Consider the following 1,010-nt stretch of genomic DNA (forward strand, 5'->3'; position numbering starts at 1 on the left):
ACACAAAATTCCATCTCAATCTCATTAGTACTAAATCTATAAAGAATATATATTATGAGATTTGAAGAGGCAATATAAATACCTATAGGTGGGCTGGACTCAATTCCAGAAGCATTTATGAAGATGAAAGTAGCATTGGTTAGATTCGTATTGAGTTGAGCCACCAGTGATTTAAGCCCAACGTTGAAAAGTTGGGTTGCATTGTTGATGTTGTCCACACATGCAGAGCCATTGCTTCCACTTCCACATTCACTCCGTTCAAATGGAATATTACCTAACGCAGTCAGGCCGATAAGGGCAAATTTCCTTGCCCCAGACTTGTACAAAGTCTAGCATCAACATAGTAATTAGGAGATCATATGGGAACCTTTAATTACTCTCTCAACTATAAACGGTTTTTCATTCATAACTTCCACATTTAAAAATTTTCAATGTTAATATCTCACGTTTTTAATCTTTTAATTTCACCTATTTGTTTGTTAAAATGCCCAAAACGTCTCTTTTTGTTTTGTTTTTTTTTTAAAAAAAAAAAAGAAAGTGAAAATTCAAAATCAAAATTCTAGTGATCTACGCACGGCCACACCATAGGTCTGGTGACCCCGGCCAACCGTAGGTCACCAGTATTTTGAATTTCTTATTTGTTTTTTGAATTTTCACTTTCGTAAACGTTCTAACAAAAAATAATGGAAAATTAAAAGGAACTGAAATATAGGATATTGGCATTGCAAATTTTTAAAGTTTAAGATCATAATTGCATAACAACTTATACTCCGACGGTACCGTAAGCGAAGATAGTATGAAGAAAGCATGCTAACCAATAATTGCTGACATAGTTGGTGATTGAGAACAGCAGCATATTGTTGTTGGGTGTATATGCTGCTAGTAGAGTAGTCCTGTGGATTAAAGTAGTTACCAATGTAGTCGTTAGTACCTATTGCAACAGAGAATATTATGCACTTGCTTAGGTAATCTGCGGTTGTCATGTTTTGATTTCCCAACAGCTTGTTGAT

General features: G+C 34.8%; 1 protein-coding gene across 1 annotated transcript in view; it reads left to right on the top strand.

The window, feature by feature from the left end:
- Nucleotides 1-951: 951 nt before the first annotated feature.
- LOC132171236 (wall-associated receptor kinase-like 1) overlaps nt 952-1,010 on the top strand; it is a 1,440-nt gene continuing 1,381 nt past the window's right edge. The window contains exon 1 of the mRNA XM_059582508.1: nt 952-965. Coding sequence (XP_059438491.1) covers nt 952-965 — 14 coding nt within the window. The remainder of the gene's footprint in view (nt 966-1,010) is intronic.

The sequence above is a fragment of the Corylus avellana genome, chromosome ca1, assembly GCF_901000735.1.
Source record: "Corylus avellana chromosome ca1, CavTom2PMs-1.0".
Classification (NCBI taxonomy): Eukaryota; Viridiplantae; Streptophyta; class Magnoliopsida; order Fagales; family Betulaceae; genus Corylus; species Corylus avellana.